The 20,457-nt window shown below is 42.1% G+C and overlaps 1 protein-coding gene across 1 annotated transcript in view; it reads right to left on the bottom strand.

Moving 5' to 3' along the window:
- SYT16 (synaptotagmin XVI) overlaps nt 1–20,457 on the bottom strand; it is a 115,448-nt gene that overhangs the window by 10,802 nt on the left and 84,189 nt on the right. Inside the window, 3 exon segments of the mRNA XM_010847642.1 lie at nt 5,055–5,244; nt 8,753–9,193; nt 15,259–15,515. Of these exon segments, the coding sequence (XP_010845944.1) occupies nt 5,055–5,244; nt 8,753–9,193; nt 15,259–15,515 (888 nt within the window).

Here is a 20,457-nt window from a genome sequence, read left to right on the forward strand (position 1 = left end):
GAGAAAGAAGGAGGAGGGAGGGAAGATGGCAGGAAGAGGGATGTAGATATAAAAATCTATCTATCTGATGAATAGAGAAAAGGTTAAAGTTAGAAAGAAAGAAATGCCCAATCATATACTTTGTCTTGGGATGGATGTGGTTTATGAAGGATGCTATAGAAGATGCCGTCAGGTTATTTGATTGATATCCTATCTATTTTGTCCAAGATTGAGTCAAGGGTGGACCTTGAGATTTCAACATAATTTAAAAAACAATGGAATGCCCATCACAGTATTCCCTATCAATTGCTACATTCATGTTTTATTTTTATCTACCTAGCCCAACTGAACTATTCCAGACCAGACCAGATTTTTATGCCTACTATTTTATAACAATTTTTCAAGTATGCTGAAAATTTGAAATAATTATACAGTGGATACCCATATATTCATCACCTAGATTCTTCAATTGTCATATTTTGTTCCACCTATGCTATGGCCTGATGTGTCCTACCAAAATTCATATGTCGAAGCCCTCATCCCCAATATGACAGTATTTGAATGTGGGATCTTTGGGAGGTAACCAGGTCATGAGGGTGGAGCCCTCATGAATGGGATCAGTGCCCTTAGAAGGACAGCCATGAGATAGAGGTACTCTCTCTCCATCATGTGAAGATACAGGAAGAAATCTGCCTGAAGACCAAGAAGAGGGTTCTTATCAGGAACCAAATTAGTTGATCAAATCCAAATTGATCTTGGATTTCCCAGCCTCCAGAACTGCAAGAAAAAAATTTTCTGTTGTCTAAGCCAGCAGTCCCCAACTATTTCGGCATCAGGGACCAGTTTCGTGGAAGACAATTTTTCCATGCATTGGTGGGGGGATGGTTTCAGGATGATTCATGCATATTATATTTATTGTGCACCTTATTTCTAGTAATGTTACATCAGCTCCACCTCAGATATCAGGCATTAGATCCCAGAGGTTGGGTACACCTGGCCTAAGCCACCCAACCTATGGTATTTTTGCTATAGTAACCTGAGATAACAGACTTTGCTTTCTCGTATATCTATACATCTATCAATCTGTCATACCTGTAGCCATCATTGTTCTTTACCCCTAAACATTTCAGCATGTTTCATTAACTAGAGTTCAATAATTTATGGTTCTTTCATATTATAAGATGAAATTTACATGCAGTGAAGTGCACAAAGCCTAACACCATTCAGTAAGTTTTAACAAATGCAAACATCCATTTAACCCACATCCCTATCAAAATATAGAATATGTCCATCACCCCAGAATACTCCCTCATGTCCATGCCCAGTCATCTTGATACCAATACCAATCCTGAAGCAACCACTCCTCTGCTTTTTTTTCACTATATGTTTAAACAAATTTTGCCTGTTTTAGAATTTCATATAAATGGAATCATCCAGTAGGTACTTGGTATGTTCTTGAAATTCCTCCATGTTGTTGAATGCCTCCGTTAATTTCATTCATTTTTATTGCTGAATAGTATTCTACTATAGAAACATATCTTAATCTATTTATTCAATTATGAGGACATAGGGCTCTTTGCCATTTTTGTACACTATAATAAAGCTGCTATAAACCTTCTAATGAAAGTCTCTTTTTTTAACTTATGGACGAATGCCCAAGAATAGAACTGCTGGATTTTCAGTGCATGTTCAGCTGTATGAGATACTGCCAGGCCTTCTCCCAAGGCTGTTATTCCATTTTACACTCCCACCAAGAATGTATTTGCCACATCCTCACCAACATTTGGGGGAATCAGTCTTTTTAATTTTAACCATTCTGGGGTGGGGAGGTGTGGTAGACACTCATCTTTAGGGATGCTCCCACCAGCTCCTTCCCACTAGAGCTAAACCTGCCTCTCACTGAGCTTTCTCCCCCAGGGATCTGGGGAGAGGAGCATACATCTGGTGGCTCATTTCTTCTAAGGCCCGAAAAGAGAAAGGTAACTGCATCTATTATTAGTCCACCTCTCCTCTATCTTGCTTAGAAAGAAAAGTTTAAAATATCAGAACAGTCATCTAGCTGGATCAAGTTGGCAAATTCAGTTATCTTTTGGCTGACAAAATACTTTGATACAAAAGATCCTCACTTCAAAATCCTAGCCTTTGTCTCTTTCCATCAAGATTTAGCACCTTCAGCATTCTATAGAAGTTCCTAGTCATCAGGCTCAACTTCTTTTTCTTTGGACTTCCTTAAGAACCATTCTTTACATTATCAATGCCACCCTGCAAGGCAGGATTGATGACCCCTTTCTACAGAGGAGGTCACTGCCACTGAGCTGAGGGTCTCAAGCACAGGATTTGTGACCTTCACACACGTTTCTACCCACGCCTCCCTCCCAGCAGGCAGCTCCCTCGGGGTAGACTCTGACGCAGGGTCCTGGGACACCCCCTGCCCTCTGTCCACTTTCACCATGGAGATGAGTGCAATTGGCAGTGTCCCCATTCCCCACTCCAGGCCCATTCATTTCCCAGCTTGCATCCTGTCCTCTTCTCCCTCTCTTTCTTCCAGTGCTGCTCAGTTACCTCATAAAACTCTTGTTCCCTCATCCTTTCTCTCTCTTATTCTCTTCCATATGGGAACTCGAACTGTACCCTAAGCTTGTCTGATGACTGCCAAAGTCCTGCTAGTGGCATAAAGAAGTGAGACATAATGAAAGACCAACATCATCAACATCTCAGCCCTTGAAAGTACCAAGAGGTCCCTTTTAGAATCTCCACAAAAGAACCTTCTACTTTCTCAGTCCCTCCTAATTAAACTGGCTTTTCCTTAAGTACCAGCATTTCATGTAAACAAAAAATTTTGTCTTCACTATTGGGTTTCTGTTTTAATTACTAGCATCACAGCAACATTGTCTTCTATTACTTTGGTCGCAAAGATACAGCATGTCAGTTACATTTTCAGTTACACTGCATCACTATTCTATGTAAAACCATGTAGTAAATGCCAATATGACTTAAACTTCTGGAAGGAAATCAATTTCAAAATGAGGACTTGCCTTGTTTTCCTACTCAGTTTTAAATATTTGTTATAATAGTTTCCTTTTTGGTATATTTTCTTTTATAAAGAAATGTGGAAACATACCTCAGCACCATTCTCAAAGCACAGTTTTACATGTAATATCCGTACCTGAAAAGTATATATTATTATGATCCCATTTTACAAATAAGAAAACAGAGTCAAAAAAATTCAGTAACTCACAGCTAGCAAGTGGCAAAAACCTTAGTTTGGCATCCTCCAGTTGATACTTTCTTAGCCACAACACTGTCCTTCTCTCCTGTATTGCCTGGAACCTCTCAGCATGCAAATTAAAGCCTCGCAATGATTGTGTGGTCCATCTCCCCCATCATTCTCTGCAGCTGCACCATCTTCTTCCCCCCAAATTGTTCAGATCTCACCAAATCTCAGAAGACAGGAAAGTGAAGTGAAGTCACTCAGTTGTGTCCGACTCTTTGCGACCCCATGGACTGTAGCCTACCAGGCTTCTCAGTCCATGGAATTTTCCCAGTAAGAGTACTGGAGTGGATTGCCATTTCCTTCTCCAGGAAAAGAGACCAGCAACAGTTCTACAGGGAAAGCAGTAAATCTAGATCTTTAGTAAATCCAGAGCTATTTTTTAAAAGCTGTATCTAGAAAGGAGAGTCTATTCATGCAATTAATAATCAATATGTACTATGGATTTTAAATAGCTCTTACATGATTCTGAGCCTTGATACAGAATATGGTTTATGCCCCTGGTTTCTTTTGTTACCCAGACTGTTGCGCTTTCCTTACTAACTTGCTCTAATGGCTTTAATACAGACTGACTAACAAGATACTACTGAACAGAGACATTATGGGTGGTGGCACAGTTAGAGACTAAAAGGAGTGAGAGTCCAGATTTGATTGTAGGAGCTGACCTTTTCCACCAGCTTGGCTGGCTCTTCACCTAGTGCTGACAGGTGAGGCCAGAGTCCATTGGCTCATGCAGTCTGTGGAGAACAGGCTCACTCACACTCTACCCTACCCCCATCTATTTTACCTTCTTGGACTCAAAAGCCTGGAATTTCAACATTTCCCTGACTCAGCATTTCCCAGACTCTCTTGCAGCTAGAATTCTAGATATAAATTAGATTCCTCTAATTAGATGTGATTGCATGAGATCCAGCAGACAGTAGTGAGGCAGAAACCATCTTCCCACCCTTTATTAAGCTGTTTCTGCTAACGAGCAAGATCATTAAATGTGAGCTGATTTTTCAGCAGCATTATTCCAAGGTTCAGTTGCTAGTTTCTTGGGTACTGAGAGGCAGTTCGGGCGGTTGGCAGCAGCAACACTTTTATTCTGGCTTCCTGAGCCCTGGACAGCCACTATGGGGTATGTTTTGAGTTGCTCTTTCCAGGGGTAATCTCAGAAGGTTCCCTAGTGAGTCAGGCCTGGATTGCCCATGTCTTCTTACTCTACCTCCTCTGCCATCAACAACATAACCACTCACATTTCTTGCATGCTCACTATGTGTCAGGCACTATGCTAAATGTTCTACATAAATCATTTTATTTAAGCCCCAAAACAACACATGAGGAAGGTATTCTTACTATTCCTTTGTTCCAGATGAGTTTGCTGAGGTTCAGAAAGAGAGGTAAAATGTATAGGATCAGAGCAAAGCTACCAAGTAAATGAGCAGAGCTGGAGTTAGATCCCAAGTCTGCCTGGCTCCAAAGACTGAACCCTGCCTCTTTAAAGTATTTGAAGGCCTGGGACTATTAGCAGATTTTAATTGTTCATACATGTTATGCTGCTGAAAAGACATCATTCTTTTCCCTTTAATACACTCACAGAGGCCAGCCTGTTTTGTATCAAGATTCATCCAGGTATCAGAGAAGCCTTCAATTTAATTAAATAGAAAAGTATTTGAAAAATCCAGAGGTATCATTTGGTAAAAATTGTCTAAATCACACCAAGGTCATTTTTATTCACAAGTTACAGAAATGAGATGAAAGCAGACACAACCTTTCGCCTGCCTCTGGGAGGACCAGAGCTGGGGTGTAGGCGTGAACTTACCAGGTGCTCTGTTCACAGCGAGGTTTCGGAAATGGCTGCCTTTGATCATCTCCACGGATAATCGCCCCGTTGTGGCATTGTATGACAGCCCCACCAACAGTTCTGGCGCCCCTCCATGCGACAGCGACTGCGTGGATGAACCACTATCACTGTGAGACACTGCAGATGGGCTGAGCGGAGACTCTCCACTCTGGAGGGGAAGAACAACAAAGCATCCATTGGCCCGGCTGCGCGCCTCTCCCATACAGAAAGCCGGTATGTGTGGCGAAATTGTGGCCCCAACCTCCACTGCTGCCAAAGATTACTAAGGGCGCACTCGGTGTGAATGATAATAGGGCCTGGGGAGCGCAGTCCTGGATGGGATTCCCTGCATTATTAGCTGACATATCTGTTTCAAGCGCTGTCTCCATTCACCCTCTCCTCTCCAAAGACAAAATGGACAAAGATGTTATTACTAGTGTAAATCAAACCCAGAAAGATACATGGAGAGCTAAGAAGACATTTACTATAGACCCAAATTCCCTCCTGTGCAATTTGTGCTTAAATGCTTCACATCCACCCCAGGCATGAGTTCAGCTTCTGTTTTCTGCAGCTTCTTGAGGAATGCAGCAATATAGGAGGCATTTTGCCTTCACCAGAAAAGAAATGACCGCTGGCTACCTACCACCCCATAGAACATTTGGCCCCCAGTTCTGCTTTTTAAGGTTGTCAGGAATACAGCAGATGCTACATTTTTTTTTCTTCCTATGGAAATGAATTCTATTGAACAGGAGCACTTTTACAACTGCTTAGTAAGGAAGTTGACACAAGGACTGTGTGTCTTAGAAACCTTAGGCACCAGTGGAGCCCACACTTTCTGTCATATATTCGTGTATTGCTTCTCCAAAGCATCTGCCCCTGTGCACCAGACATGCCGGGAGGAGGAGAGCAAAGATCAGGACACTGACTCTCACCCAAGAAGCAGCAGTGGGAATGGGCTCTGCGGGCCAGCAAGCCAGCCTCCTAGAGCCACCACCTCCTCCATCAGAAACATGTGCATCAGACTGTGACAAGCTAGAGGGGAGGAATAGGGTGGGTGATGGGAGGGAGGTCCAAGAGGGAGGGATTCATGTTGATGTATGGTGGAAACCAACAGGACATTGTAAAGCAACTATCCTCCAATTAAAAATAAATTTTAGAAAAAGAAACATGTGCATTGGACTCTGCTCAAATCTTTCTTCTCAAAATCTGAAATTGTTTCCTAAAATTTCTCATCAGGAACCTCGATAAATAAATGCACTGAAAGAAATCAAATATTTCTTAACATCTTAGGAAACTACCCTATTTAAAAGCCACAGGATCCCTATAGAGCCCACAGAGGTTTTCATAGAACATAATTTATAAACTTGGAGAAGGAAATAACAACCCACTCCAGTATTCTTGCCACAACAGAGGAGCCTGTTGGGCTACGATCCAAAGGGTTGCAAAGAGTCGGACACTACTGAAGCAATTTAGCACACACAGTTTATAAACTACAGGGCAAGGCAGTTTTAAGAGATGCCTTATAGTCCCTGCTGTCTGGATGATGATAATCCCACAAGGAGATACTTGCTTAGTTTGGGGTGAGGGCCACCCCGTCCCCTGGGCTTGTGCAGAAGTGTCCACTGTGACACCTGTCACTGCACAGCTTGCCTCTCCCCTCAAATCCTCAGCCTTATATTATAAACCCCTCAGTCTGTCACAGTGCAATGTCCAGTGCTTAGCTGATAATCACGCTCAACAAGTAACAGGTAAATGGGAGGATTTTTACTTCAAGGTTCTTTCACACAGCTCATTTCCCCTACTCAGCTCTGTGCCCCCAGCACAAAGCACAGGGTCCGACACAGAGTTACAGGGGTGGGAGCATCCCTGTCTCCATGCTTTATGATGCAGGACTCCTCTGAAGTCCCATGACTTCTGTTCCCCAGGATTTACGACACACTCTACTCTGAGCTTAGGGAAAAAAGAGGGATTTGAACAGAGACAAGAGAGGGAAGCCTGATGTGCTGCAGTTCATGAGGTCTCAGAGAGTCAGCCACGACTTAGTGACTGAACCACAACAATAAAGATGTGATCTAGTTTATGTCTTAAAGGCTCCTTCTGGTCCCCAAGCTAGAAATAGTTTATAGGGGACAAAGGTGGAAGCTGGGAGATAGGAGGAGGCCATTTCAATAATCCAGCAGAGAGTCAGGCTCTGGTTGGATTTTTAATAAAAAGCCAGTAGGATTTCAGATGGAGAGAAGTCACAAATGACTTCTAAGATTTTGGACCTGAATGCAAAGCATGAGATTGTCTTTAGCCAAGATGGAAGACTGCAGGTAAATAGATTTGTTGCTGTTTAGTTGCTAAGACTCGTCTGACTCTTGCTACCCTATGGACTGCAGCCCACCAGGATCCTCTGTCCCTGGGATTTCCCAGGCAAGAATACTGGGGTGGGTTGCCATTTCCCCTTCCGGGGATCTTCCCAACACAGAGTTCAAACCCACATCTCCTGCATTGACAGGTGGATTCTTTGCCACTGAGCAACCGGGGAAGCCCAAAATAGATTTTGTGAGGCAAAAATCAGGATTTTGAGTCTAAAGATATGAACTTTGAGACATCTATTAAAAATGTAAGTGGCTGGATCTCCCATCAGCACAGTCTGAACTCTCTGGCTCCTTTCTTCTTCCTCAGACAAGTCAAGCCCCTTCCCACCTGCTGGTGTCTACATATACCAGCCCCTCTGTCTGGAGACTCTGTCCACACGGCACCTAGGTTGGCTCCTTCAGTTCCTTGTTTTCTATGTCATACCACCACCTGAAAGATAATTTTTTGACCCTTCAAAAGAAAATACAGCCTCTGTCACCCTCTACCCTGGCTGTCTATTGTCGCCCTCCTCCACCAGGTTGTAAGGCACCACCTGTTTTGTTCACTTTGCAAGGGAATTCCCTATTTTGTTCCTTCCTCTGCCTATGTGGCACCTGACATATAGCAGGTACTCATAAACGTTTTGGAATGAATGACTGATTGGCCCAACAGCCCAAGGTAACTACTTGATCTTTTATGTGATTTTTAGAAGGAGAGCCTCACACTGGATGATATATATATAACCCACAGGAAGAGAGAGTTACTTGTTTGTAGATATAAAAGCTGTGCTGTCTTATTTTGAAACCCAGGGACATAGAAGATGGGCATGTGGAAGAAGTCCAGTCTTATAAATGGAAGATCTTAGAAGTGGCTGGAGTTCAGGGCTACTGTACAGCCTACTCAGGCACACTTGTTAAGAACCTCACTTTGAAAGCCCCATCTCTGAGATTCATCATCAGATGTATCTCATATATCTCTGAGATGTACACTGGGGTCAGGGCAGGGGGATGGGTGGTAGAACCACTTATCAGCTAGTGAGAAGGCCAAGAAATCTCTCGCAGTTTCCCTGTGTCCTCCTTTACTCTGCTGCTGTCATGTCCAAAAACAGATAGGGATACATCCATCAGGTTATAGGGGCTATGGGCACACACACACACAAATAAAAACCCCATTGTACCATGAAGTGCAAAGCATGGTGCAAAGGATGAGATGGGCAAGATGGAAATTAAATTAAGGGTGTCTGAATTCACAGGCTGAATATACTACATTAAGGGCTGACAATTCCAGATCCTCCAACATAGCACGTCATTAGCAGCAGCATTTAACATACTCACACTGATATTACTTCTTGGCTCCAGAACAAGAGTCACTTTCATTTCCCCATCTTGGTGCAGGTGGCTGAGATAGAAGAGCCTCTCACCCATCATTCTCTCCCGGGTCATCTTGCGGGCAGCATACAGGCGGAAGCGGACTGCACAGGCAGCCACATCTCTGGGCTCCAGCTTGGCGAAGGTGACTTTCTCCTTGAAGATGGGGTTGGACCCTCTCTGTATGCTTGTCCTGCCCCTCTGTTTCTTTGTGGGCAGCAGCACCACGTGCACTTGCCAGGAGTTGACGCCACTTCGGTCCTTATCCGGGAGGCCCTGTGCTCTGACAATGGTCACTGTGAGCTTCTGGCTGGCAGCTCTATATTCAAAGATGACATCCAGGTCACCGCATTTTGAGATGGGCTCTGGGACCCCAGGTGGCACCTGAAAATTGGTTCCATCCTGTTCCTGTTGTGGACAGAGGGAAAGATTAGAAATGGAACAATGCCTAATGCATCTTGGAGAGATGGTGCCCCTCTATGCTTCTTCAGAACCTCACACTTTTGGACTGGTAGCTTATAACCTCATACATTAAAAAGATCTGTTTCCTGGTCTCTCCATCGGACTGGGAGTTCCTTGAGGGTACAGCACCAGACATATGGTGAGCCTTCAAAGCATATGAATGCTTTTGGAATGAATGAACAAAGTTTTTACAATTTGCAAAGTGCTATCATTGAAACCAATTGAAATACTAAGTCTAAAATTAGTTAATTATGCAACTGCCAAAAGCTAACTTTTCCTTAAGTTCCCAGGAGAAATGATTCTGCCTGGGCCTGTGCTCTCTGAACCAGGAGCCCCTGCAGAGAAGGATCCTAGCAGGAGTCAGGGACAGGTGAGCCTTTAATAGATTGTCTATCTACATGGTGGAAAAGGTTTAGGATAGAGTTTCTCAAACATTCTAGTGGACTTGAATCATCTGGGAATTCTGATTCAGTAGGACCAGGAGTCAGGTCTGGGATTCTGCATTTCTCAGGTCGCAAGGAAGTCTCAGCTAGTCTCCAGTCACTCTTGGAGTAGGAAGGGTTTAGGAGGGCATCCCCTGCAGCCATTTAGCAAATACAACGCTGGGCTTGGGGACAGAACACCTGGGTTGAAATTAAAATTCAACATTGAATAGCTTTTTGGCCCTGGCCAAAAGCGTCATGCTCTCTGTACCTCAGCTGAAAAAATGAGCATTAAGGTGCCCGCTTGATAGAGTGTCATTCTGAGGTTTTAATGTGCCAAATCGCTTCAGTCGTGTTTGACTCTGTATGACCCTATGGACTGTAGCCTGCCAGGCTCTTCTGTCCATGGGATTTTTCAGGCAATAATGGAGTGGGTTGCCATGTCCTCCTCCAGGGGATCTTTCTAACCCAGGAATTGAACCCATGTCTCTTATGTCTCCTACACTGGCAGGCAGGTCTTTGCCACTAGCATCACCTAGGAAGCTGTGGGAAAATACTCAGCTCAGACAAGCCTCTGTAGATATCTAGTCTCATCACTGAACTGATGCTTATTTCCAATCATGGCCCCTTGTTATGAAATATCACTTTTAGACAGCAGTTCACCTCAGCCAGTCAGATTCAATGACCTCACTGAGAAAACTGAGCTGAATCACATTTGCAACAATGAACCACCCTCGAACAAACTATTACTAATGTCAACATAATTTGATTTTTTCCTCTGAAGGCATGCCTCTTACTCATGACTAAATTTTGGTCTGATTCTCACTGTAAATAAGAATCAGTTCTTCTTTATGTAATAGAGTATCAGCTGTGCTAAGATAAAGAACTCTTGTATTTTTAGATCAATATGTACACACTGCTGTTTAAAATGGGTAACAATCAGGGTCCTGCTGTACAGCATGGGGAACTCTGCTCATGTTATACAGCAGCCTGAAAGGGAGGGAGGTTTGGGGGAGAATAGATACCTGTATATGTATGGCTGGGTCACTTGGCTGTATACCTAAAACTATTACAACATTTTTAATTGGCTATACTCCAATATAAAATTAAAAGTTTAAAAAGCAAAGAACTCTTTATTTTTAAAAAATATAATAACAGACCTCAAAAATGCATGTTCATTAACAAAACTTACCCACAGAATTCAGGTGAAAGTGCATGGTTCTCCGGAACGAGATATTGTTAGGAATCCCAAGTCTACCACATACTACCTCTAGGACACTGGGCAGTTATTTAATCCTTCCCACTTCCTGTTTTAATCAACAGTAAAATGGAGATTATACCTGCTTTACAGGGTTGCTGTGAAAATTAAAGGACTTGACACCTAGTAGATGTCTAATAATTGCCCTCTCTTTTAAAACTCACGTTAGTCTACCAAGAAAACTTGGGCTCCTTGTTTAAGGGAAAATTTAGGCTTCTTACATTTTTTCCTCTGAGCATGCATTCATGTGTGAGTGTTTCTATTCAGAGGTACTTAGTTTCAAGTGATAAAAGTGGTTGCTATAGAGACTTTTGAATACAACTGACTAGTGTAGATATAATATTAGAAGCGAGTCTCCAAGGAGTTATGCCAACTCAAAAATCAAGTCACAGTATTCTGTTAAAACTCCCATCTATTTTAGCTTACCCTTGATCATCTCTACATTGCTTGCTGGACCATAAGGAATAATAGTTAACACTCACTAAAGCCCTTCCTTACAACAGGTAGCACACTAAACCCTTTATGGACGCAAAGCCCATTCTTATGCACTTCAGACCTTCTTGGCCTCTTGTTCCTTCTTCCCTACAGGCTGGGCTCTAAGGAGCTTCTGTCTGGCACAAACCAACAAAGTCTTTCCTCTGTCCCACACAAGGTAACTCTCAACTCTCACTAAAGGCCTATTCATTGATGTCAAGGCTTGGAAATCTACAGAATACTTCTTGGCACCCATGAATATAAAGTCCAGAGTATGTGGGGGGTTCATGCCCCATTCAGTAAATTTTTCTCCCCTTGGACAGATGTCCTAGGACTAATTTCTACAGTTTCTTATAGTATAGTTGCACAAGATCAAGTCAGGAGTCACACTTAGTGGTAGACAACTGGATTATACACTCTCATACTGGCTCTCCCTTCCCTGTATCACTTCCCTTGCCCCTCACTCTTGATTCCTGGGACTGCAAGTCCTAACAAAGTAAGCTGTACTTTTGGGAAATCCAACTAAGAAGCATTATCTTTTTAGATATGCATATTAATTTTTCATTAACCTAATACCCTCATTTTGGGAGCGAGTGGAATAAAGCCTTAGAATGCCTAAATAACTCATTCTTTGCCCCCAAAATCATATGCTCAGCCAAAACTACCCAAGATTTGCCAGTATTAATGCTCAAAGTCCCAAATCTCATATGAAACGATGGTGTCTACCTTCCTCCCCCACAAACCTGTCACTCTAACTACTTATATGCATAGTAAGTGTGTGAGATGAAGAGGAAATAAGATAGGAGATGGGAGGTGGAAACACACACTACTTTGAATTTCACATCCTTTTAAGCCTCTGCTCTTGATATTAGCTAACAGTTCCTAGCTTTGTCATCAATGTCAATGCCAAGGTAAAAATATCTAGTTAATGAGCATCTCCCCACTTATCTACCAGGCTCTGCATTCAGATAAGCGTTCACTCCATCTGCAGCTTTGTGCTGAGGTCCTGGGGAAGGGTCTGAAATAATTGTCCTGAGAATCCTGAATCAGACACAGCTCCAGGCAACAGCCAGACTCTGGATGAGGACAATCCAAGCTATGGCTCATGAAAAATGGGCTTTGTGGTCCCTTCCTGGGTTGATCTGAGACCAAGATTTGTGAAGGCTGATATTTTCATAGCAAGTAATTATTTCAACACACTCTACCTATCACCAGGCAACTAAAGGCACTCCTCAGGTGGGTACTGTTAATACAGCTAATCCATCTGACCTTCCTGCAAGGTAAAAATCTCTTCATTTTTATCCCCATTTGGCAGATTTTAATTAACTTCTCAAGGCCAATCAGTTAATCAGTGGAAAGCAGAGATGAAAAGTAGGACAGCCGCCTCCCTGTGCGCTCAAAATCACCAACCACCCTCCCATCGTTGTCCCTGCCAAGCCTTGGGTCTGCAGGAAAAAGTCAATGGCCTTTTCCAGCAGAGAAGGGCAATACTTGCAAAAACCATCAGCCTAACAGGTAGGCACACTGCATAATCGGTTTCCTTCTGAGGCAAAATAAATGATCCCTTTGGCTCTCATATCCTGGGTTTTCCTTTAAGATGGGAACACTTGGGCCACATTGGCAAAACCCATGAAGATTTAAAGATGTTTCTATCAAACTGAAAGCTTTTCTGTTTTAACAAGATACTGTTGATGTCATCTGTGTGGCCCAAAGTAAACAACCCCACAGTGTGTTCCTGATGCCAGATACAAAGGGGAAGAGAGGCTTCTTAATACAGCTAAGAGGTAAATAAATCAATTCTTAAAAGGCGAGCTAAGCCTGCAAAAGCAGGCATTTACAGGAACTGCCTCCACACTGCATCTGAGGTTCTACTGTAGGAGCACCAAATTACAGTTTTTGTCTCAAAATAGATAGGAGGTTGAATGGAGCACACAGAGATGTCTGGGTATTTTTGGAATCTGAGAACATTTAGTGCCCTCAACACCCAGTCTTCTATTGAAGCTCCATGAGGCAGGCAAATGGGAGGTTGCCTGGAGAAAGTGATTCCAAGCCCAGTGGTACGGTTATCAAGGGGACAGACTGTCAATAGGCAGGTAAACAGTTCTGTTTTGTTTATGTGGTGAGAGAGCCAAAAAGAATCGTATTTTTAAATGTTGAATGTTAGTGTGTGGGATTTGATCTGATTCTTGGCAGTAAACCAGTAGGAAGCAGACTTTTTTTTAAATAAAATGTATACTATAGATAGCTTTGAGGGTCTCTATATGAAGGCTTTCTTTTAACCAGCCACAAACCACGTATCTGAGTTGCCATCCCTGGATTTCAGCAATACTCTACACAGAGTACACATATCCCTGTGTCATCTCCTTATGCTTTCTCTATGTGCTCCAGTACCTTAACAGTCAGGCTTTGAAACATAATTTTCTGTGATTTTTTTTTTCTCCTCCTTGACGAGCATTTGGTGTGTATGACAGTCCAGGTTCTGATAAGAGATTCATCCTGTTTATTTTCTCAGGCAGACTGATGCTAACAAAATCCATCTACCCTTCTCCTTCCTCTATTCACACAAATTTGTATATAACTACATGAGTTATTTTATCAACATTAATTTCAAAGTAGGTATTAGACATATTAAATATTAGAATATTTAATATCTCTTAAAGTCATGCAAGGAGATCAAACCGGTCAATCCTAAAGGAAATCAACCCTGAATATTAAATGGAAGGACTGATGCTGAAGCTCCAATACTTTGGTCCTGATGCCAAGAGCCGACTCATGGAAAAGACCCTGATGCTGGCAAAGATTGAAGGCAAAAGGAGAAGAGGGCAGCAGAGGATGAGATGAGATGGTTAGATAGTATCAGTGACTCAATGAACATGAATCTGAGCAATCCTCCAGTCATACTTCTGGATGCTTAGGCATATTTGGGAGTAAGTTTCAACTGGAAGAGAAATTAGGCAATGTATATTTTATCAGAGATTTATCCAAAAAGCAAAGTTAATAGACAGAGAGACATGACTGACTAATGCCATCTCCTAGAACTTCAGCTCAATTTGGACCTAATAAATATGTTCATATTGTAAGATCTTCATCATAACACCTGTATAATTTCATTTGCAGGGCCACTGTATTTTTCATTTCATTCCCAAATAATTCTCATATTCAAAAATTCATAATTTAAGATTTGGTATAAAAAATAGAGAGAGACTCCATTTAATTGAAACTATGAAGAAAATAATCCAGCCTCCCTATGCTAAGTCACTTCAGTCGTGTCCGACTCTGTGCAACCCCATAGACGGCAGCCCACCAGGCTCCCCTGCCCCTGGGATTCTCCAGGCAAGAACACTGGAGTGGGTTGCCATTTCCTTCTCCAATGCATGAAAGTGAAAAGTGAAAGTGAAGTCATTCAGTCGTGTCTGACTCTTAGCGACCCCATGGACTGCAGCCTACTAGGCTCCTCTGTCCATGGGATTTTCCAGGCAAGAGTACTGGAGTGGGGTGCCATTGCCTTCTCCGAATCCAGCCTCCCTAAAGAACTAAAAACTCCTTTATATAAAAAAAGAAGCCTGATCATTGCTGGGTTCAATCTGCCACCAATGCTTCATTTTCCATTTTGATAGATTTCACTTATATATGATTTTTTAGTGGCACACATAGGAACTGGGACTTGGTTATCTAAATAAAAAATACATTTCCATTAAAGGCTGTTTAGGTGTTTGTTTTTCAAAGCAATGCTTCCTTTTTGGAAAAATTTTCTTCTTAAAGGGAGTGGAGAAAAGGAGGAGAAGAACGGGGAGGAGAAGGGGAACAACCAACCAGGGGGCAGACAATATTCAAGCAAGGAAAAACAAACAACTTGCCTCTGGACTCCACACAGAGGAGCTGTCAGTAGCATAGGAATCTTCGAATCCCCGGTTATTAAAAGCTGTCTCCATCTCCAGGCTGCCCTCTGTGGACTGCCGGCTGAGGCTATGGACCACGCTGGTCTCTCCAGGAGGTACACCATGGTGCCTGGTGCCCCCCAGCTCACAAGTGGACTGTGAGTGGGCAGAGATGGGATCATCTTCACCATAAGACAGACTCTCAGAGTAAGTCAGTTGGCTGGCTCCATCCAAACCTAAATTTGCAAAAAGGAAATTCTTTCAAGTGTATTATCATGTTTCATCTTTTTGTCTAGAGAAAATGGGCAATAGCAACTACCCCAATCAAGTTTGCTAAAACAAAACCCATTAAATAACATCTGCTGAAACACACTTTCATCTATATGGTGGATAAACTTGGCCCATAAAACCAAAACCCATTAGTTCATTATATAGGATACAAGAAGACTGAATGCTTTATGATAATATGAGCGTATTTAGGATGTACATTATGTTAGAAGGATAAAATAAGTCCAACTCTTCACAACTCCATGAACTATAACCCACTAGCCTCCTCTGTCCATGGAATCTTCCAGGCAAGAATCCTGGAGTGGGTTGTCATTTCCTCCTCCAGGGGATCTTCTGAACCCAGTGATCAAATCCGCATGTCTTGTATCTCTTGCATTGGCAGGCAGATTCTTTACCACTAATGCCACTAGTGCCACCTGGGAAGCCCCTGGATTCAGAGGATCTGGGTTTAAAATCCAAGTTCTGTATTAAGAACTTGAACAATTTTTGAACTGTCTTAACCTTTGTTTCCTTGTCTATGTGTGTTTGCTTACTCAATCATGTTCGACTCTTTGTAACCCCATGGACCATAGCCCACCAGGCTCCTCTGTCCATGGAATTCTCCAGGCAAGAATACTGGAATGGGTTGCCATTTCCTCCTCCAAGGGATCTTCCCACCCAGGGATCGAACCCAAGTCTCCCGAATCTCCTGCATTGCAAGCAGGTTCTTTAACCACTGAGTCATTGGGAAAACCCGTCAGAAATTCACTGTGAACATGTGAAATAATATCTGTCTAGCAACCACCAGCCTTTCCATAAATATTAGCCTTGCTTACCTGTCTGGCCTCATCCAGCCCAGCAAAGCCCACTCAGTACTACCACCAAACTTGTAGACATCTGTGGTCTCATCGGCCATGAAAACACCAGCTGTATGTTTTTGTTCACAGCAGTCTTCAAGCCCTCACTCCTCTCCTTTCCTTCTTGTCCATCTGAAGTCCCGACAACTCCCAAATCTTCCCTGACTCGTTTAGACTCAGAGTCTTTCTCAGCCCTTAGTGTCATTCTCTTCTCTCTCAGTGCTCCTTTACCCTGTTCATCCCCTTCCTCTTCCTTGACAACCAGGCTACCCTCAGATAATAAGGAAAAACTGGCAGGGTCTTCCTGTTCTTCCTAAGCAATAGCTTTCACCCTAAATTGCCTCCCACATCCAGAAAGTAGCCAAGGATGTCTTTTCTCTTTGGCCTCTACTCTTCTCCAGTGTCCCCTACTCCCAGGATGATGGAAAATTAGAGATATAGACAGGATTCGTGAGGATGACAAACTCAGCTCCTATTTACACACTGTATAATAGCAGTTGTTCCCACCATTGGTCTAAAAATCTGAGCTAGAACATAAGGTCCTTGAAGCTGCTAAGCAACATCCATATACTGCAGTCTTGTCCATGAAAACAACAGTTGTGTATTTTTGTTCACAGCGGTCTTCAAGCCCTTCCTCCTCTCCTTTCCTTCCTGTCCATCCAAAGTCCCAACAACTCCTGAATCTTCTCTGCCTCCTTCAGACTCAAAGTGGGTTTTATTAAATCTCAAGTAGCTTTCAAGGCTACGCAGATAACAGATATTTGAAACAACCAGATGTGTAGCAATATGGAGCAGTGTGGACAGTGGTTTAGCAGACAATATTTGACCCACCTACAATAAACACATAAACTTAAAAACACATCATCACCCTCTGCAGACCAGATATAACAATCTTTGGGAAGACTTGGTTTTCAGGGCACAAAATCCAACCCCTCATTTGGGATTTTGCCAAATCATGGCAAGCCATTGAGAAGTTCTCCATCTGCCTTGTTTTTCTTAATAATTCACTTCAGGCCTCTTGGAAATACTCTCATAGGATACCTAAAATCTTGACATTCATACTTTCAGTTATTTGGCAAACACACACACACACACACACAAGACCCAGAAAATGACGGAACAAGGGTTATTCCATTTGCAAAACCCTATAACACAAAGCAGAATTTTCTTCTCAGGCTCTAATTAGCCCATCCATTCCTCACATACATGAACACTAAAATGTCCCGTTAAACAGTGGGTCATCCATCAACGTGTGTGGTGCCCAGCAGGATCTCAGCACAAAATCTAACTCTGCCAAGAAATTACCCCCATAAAATTGTCTCATGACTTCAACTCCTACAGTGATAATACTTAGATCAGTAATAAGAGAATTTTCAAAAGCTACATTAAAGCCTTAAAAAGCTATTCATAACTGAAAAACATAAGAACTATATTAATGTAACAAACCATTTTCCTTGACAGACAAGCAAGGAATGAATTAGAAAGGCAAATCTGGGGGACAAGTCAAGTTGCAAGGAGGGGGAAGGGTTATTCACTGTTACATAAAGCATCTTCACATGCTTTAAATAAAAGAAGGTCATGTCACCTTAAACATATACAGAAAAGTAATCGCCTGTTGTTGAGAAATGTATCCTGGCTTCTTAGAAATTATAGAGCATAATTGTGTCACATCAACCATATTTATTTTATGAGAGGAAATTTTTTAGTCCATATCCCACTTTGATGGAATATAAACCTATTATCCTTTTATGCTTTCTTTTCTACTACAAGACCCTTCCCTCCATCACCCATACTTTGGCCTACCATTCGTGATGGTCAATTTTATGTGTCAGCTTGGCTATAGGCCTCAATTATTCAATCAAATGCTAATTTAGGAGTTGCTGTGAAGGCATTTTGTAGATATAATTAAAGTTGACTTTCAGTAGAGGGGATTATCCTACATAATCAGTCCCTTGAAAGGCCTTAAGAGGAGAACTGAGGCATTCCCGGAGGAGAAGCAATTTCATCTATAGACTGAAGCTTCAGTTCCTTCCTGAGTTTCAGCCTCTCCTTCTGAACAGTGGATTTCAGAGCTCCCACAATCACATAAGCCAATTCTTTGCAATAAGTCTCTTAAAATACACACACACACACACGGGATAACTGGCTTGTTTTAAGTGACACCAAGAAGGTAATGATTAGCTACTATGAAACATCTTAAGAACTAAATATTTCACAAACAAAAATAAGGCTTTGGTCAAAACAAACAAAAAGTCCAATAAGTGGGCTATTATTCTGTAGCCCATCTTACATTCATAGAGACCTCATGCACAGCTCCTGATTCAGATCACTTAGGACAAGCCCTCTTTGACATTATCAGGAATACAGTGACAACTAATTCACAATAACACTAAATCAGATATGTGAGACAAGAGAGAACTTAGCTGGAATATGATGAAGGTTTTAAGTGGGTTTAGATCTTGAATTTCACTGGTTCTACATTCTGAATGCACCCTTTAAGTGAAAGAATTGTCTACAATTAAATTTGATCTTGGGGCTTCCCAGGTGGTACTAGTAGTAAAGAACCCACCTGCCAACGCAGGAGACATAAGAGATGAGGGTTCTATTCCTGGGTGGGAAAGATCCCCTGGAGGAGGGCATGGCAATCCATTCCAGTATTCTTGCCTGGAGAATCCTAAGGACTGACAAACCTGGTGGCCTACAGTCCATAGGATCGCAAAGAGTCAGACACAACTGAAGCAACTTAGCATGCACGCATGCAAATTTGATCTTAGAAAAACATGTTTAAGGTAGAGGGGAAAATAGCTAAATAGAGAATAGGAGTTAAAAAAATTCTCTCTGGGGTGCATGCTTAATCTTTTCATTATTCTTTACTGCTGACACAAATTCAATGATCTAAAAATGAACAAAAAGAAATGACACAGAAAAAATCACACAATAAAAATTACATTAACATTTCCATGGCATTTGATAACCTAAAATTTTGCATGCAGTTAATCATTCTTATGAAAACTCCTGCTGATTTTCTTCAAAATGTACAGGTAATTCATTCAGTGTAGTAGACTCATTCCACCCTCCGGTAGAGAAAAATGTAGCCTTTCTATCACGATCTGTCAAAAAACTCAGAATCACACCAGTTACAACAAAAGTTGCTGCTAATTCCAGGAAGGTCGAGGGCTAGAGTGTTTGTCAGAATTCTCAGAACAGTGTGTTTGTATAAATCAAAATCTAGACACTTAGGCCTCTGGGAAATGGGGCCATTAGCTTTAGAATTAAACAAACTACTCATAGGGGATCAACTGCGATTAACTTTCATTAGCTAACATTTGCCCTCTCAGTGGAGAGAGAAGAGTGCTGTGATGTAACAGCAGAGAAAAACCAAACAGGAGAGAGGGTGAGGAGATTACAGAGGGCCTCTGGCAACTGTTACTATCCTTTGGTTACACTGAGTGTTTATCTCTTGGCTTACCTGGGCTAAAAAGACGAGCAATAAAATGCTACGTGGCCCATGTAAATAAGTAAAATTACATTAGATCCACAAATTATTATATTCCTGCTAAAAAATAGGGCTCATTTGTTAATTTTCCTTTCTGCCTCCTTTGTTCTTTTTTTGCCCACTTCATCCACATCATCAAATCAGAAATTTCTTCTCTGTTATCGTCTCTCAGTTCTACACTCTCCTTTTTGTCTTCCTACTACTAAGTGCTGAAAAACAAGGAAGACCAACTATGACCCCATTGGTTGGATGAACCACAGCCCCAGAGGAAAGAAGAAAAAGATTAGAGAACCCAGGTCATTTTAGACCAGGTCACTATGGTAGACAGTTTGACATTTTCTCTGGCTTATTTCTTTTTTTTTTTAACCAGATACACTTCACAGACTGTTCCCTGTTTCAACGTCCTATGCCATTCAGGGTTCTGGGCATAAAGGAGTCAGAGAGATAGAGACCTTTGCTGTGGAAAGCACTAAGAAATATCATACTGTTCTTTCCCTAGCTTCTTTTGTGTGCCTGGTGGGCAGGGAGAAGGACCCTTGACAAGCCTTACTCACAGTC

This window comes from Bison bison, unplaced genomic scaffold (assembly GCF_000754665.1).
Source record: "Bison bison bison isolate TAMUID 2011002044 unplaced genomic scaffold, Bison_UMD1.0 scf7180017864254, whole genome shotgun sequence".
NCBI classification, from domain to species: domain Eukaryota; kingdom Metazoa; phylum Chordata; class Mammalia; order Artiodactyla; family Bovidae; genus Bison; species Bison bison.